This window comes from Eimeria mitis, genomic scaffold, assembly GCF_000499745.2.
Source record: "Eimeria mitis Houghton genomic scaffold, Emh_scaff1281, whole genome shotgun sequence".
NCBI classification, from domain to species: domain Eukaryota; phylum Apicomplexa; class Conoidasida; order Eucoccidiorida; family Eimeriidae; genus Eimeria; species Eimeria mitis.
This window is the reverse complement of record NW_013568576.1, coordinates 6369-7247: the sequence shown is the minus strand read 5'-3', so window position 1 is coordinate 7247 and position 879 is coordinate 6369. Positions and strand designations below refer to the sequence as shown.

The 879-nt window shown below is 61.3% G+C and overlaps 1 protein-coding gene across 1 annotated transcript in view; it reads left to right on the top strand.

The window, feature by feature from the left end:
* EMH_0033670 (uncharacterized protein) overlaps positions 1 to 879 on the top strand; it is a gene marked incomplete at both ends in the record, with an annotated part of 11329 nt that overhangs the window by 4371 nt on the left and 6079 nt on the right. The window contains 1 exon segment of the mRNA XM_013494779.1: positions 242 to 816. Coding sequence (XP_013350233.1) covers positions 242 to 816 — 575 coding nt within the window.

Sequence of the window (879 nt, the reverse complement as noted above, 5' to 3'; positions counted from 1 at the left end):
TCTGGAGGGAGCTGAGGGCCTCCCCTCGTCTCCCTCTGTCTCCTCTCTCTGCGTGGCTATGCGCAGCAGCGGTGTCTCCTTGTTCCCTGCTGCTGCTGCTGCTGCTGCTGCTGCTACTCCTGCTGCTGCTGCTGCTGCTGCTGCTGGAGGGGATGCTGCTGCTGCTGCTGCTGCTAGGGGAACGCATGCAGACGCGGAGTTTGGGGCTTTCTTTCGCTCCAATCTGCTGCTGCTGCTGCAGTCAGTAGAGCGGCTGCTTTTCCCAGCACAAGCAAGAGTAGCAGCAGCAGCAGCAGCAGCAGCAGCAACAGCAACAGCAGCAACAGCAGCAGCAGCAGCTGGAGTTGATGGGTTTGCTCATTGCTGCGACGAATGCAGAGACGAGCAGCGGGGTGCAGCAGCAGAAGCAGCAGCAGCAGCAGCTGCTGCTGCTGCTCCTGCTGCTGTAGAAACTGCGCGGCTGCTAGGCCTGGAGTTGCTGCTGCTGCCGCACCCCCCGCCAGCAGCACTGGGGGATGAGGGTTGGAGTTTGCTGCTGCTGCAGCAGGATTCTGTGCTGCCTGCTGCTGCTGCTGCAGCAACAGCAACAGCAACAGCAGCAACAGCAGCAGCAGCAGCAGCAATGCCTGCCCCTTCAAGTGTCTCTCCGGCGAGAAAACGCGTGCTGCTGCTGGACGTTGTTGCTGCTGCTCTCCCGTTTGCTGCAGCAGATGCTTCCTCGCTGCTGCTGCTGCTGTCATTCTGCTTCCGCTGTCTCTCGCACTTCTGCAGCAGCAGCTCAAGCAGCAGCAGCAGCAGCAGCAGCAGACATCCGAGGTGTGGTGCTGCAGTTGAGGGGTGGGGAAGCTGCTCTGCTGCAGCAGCAGCAGCAAAACAGGC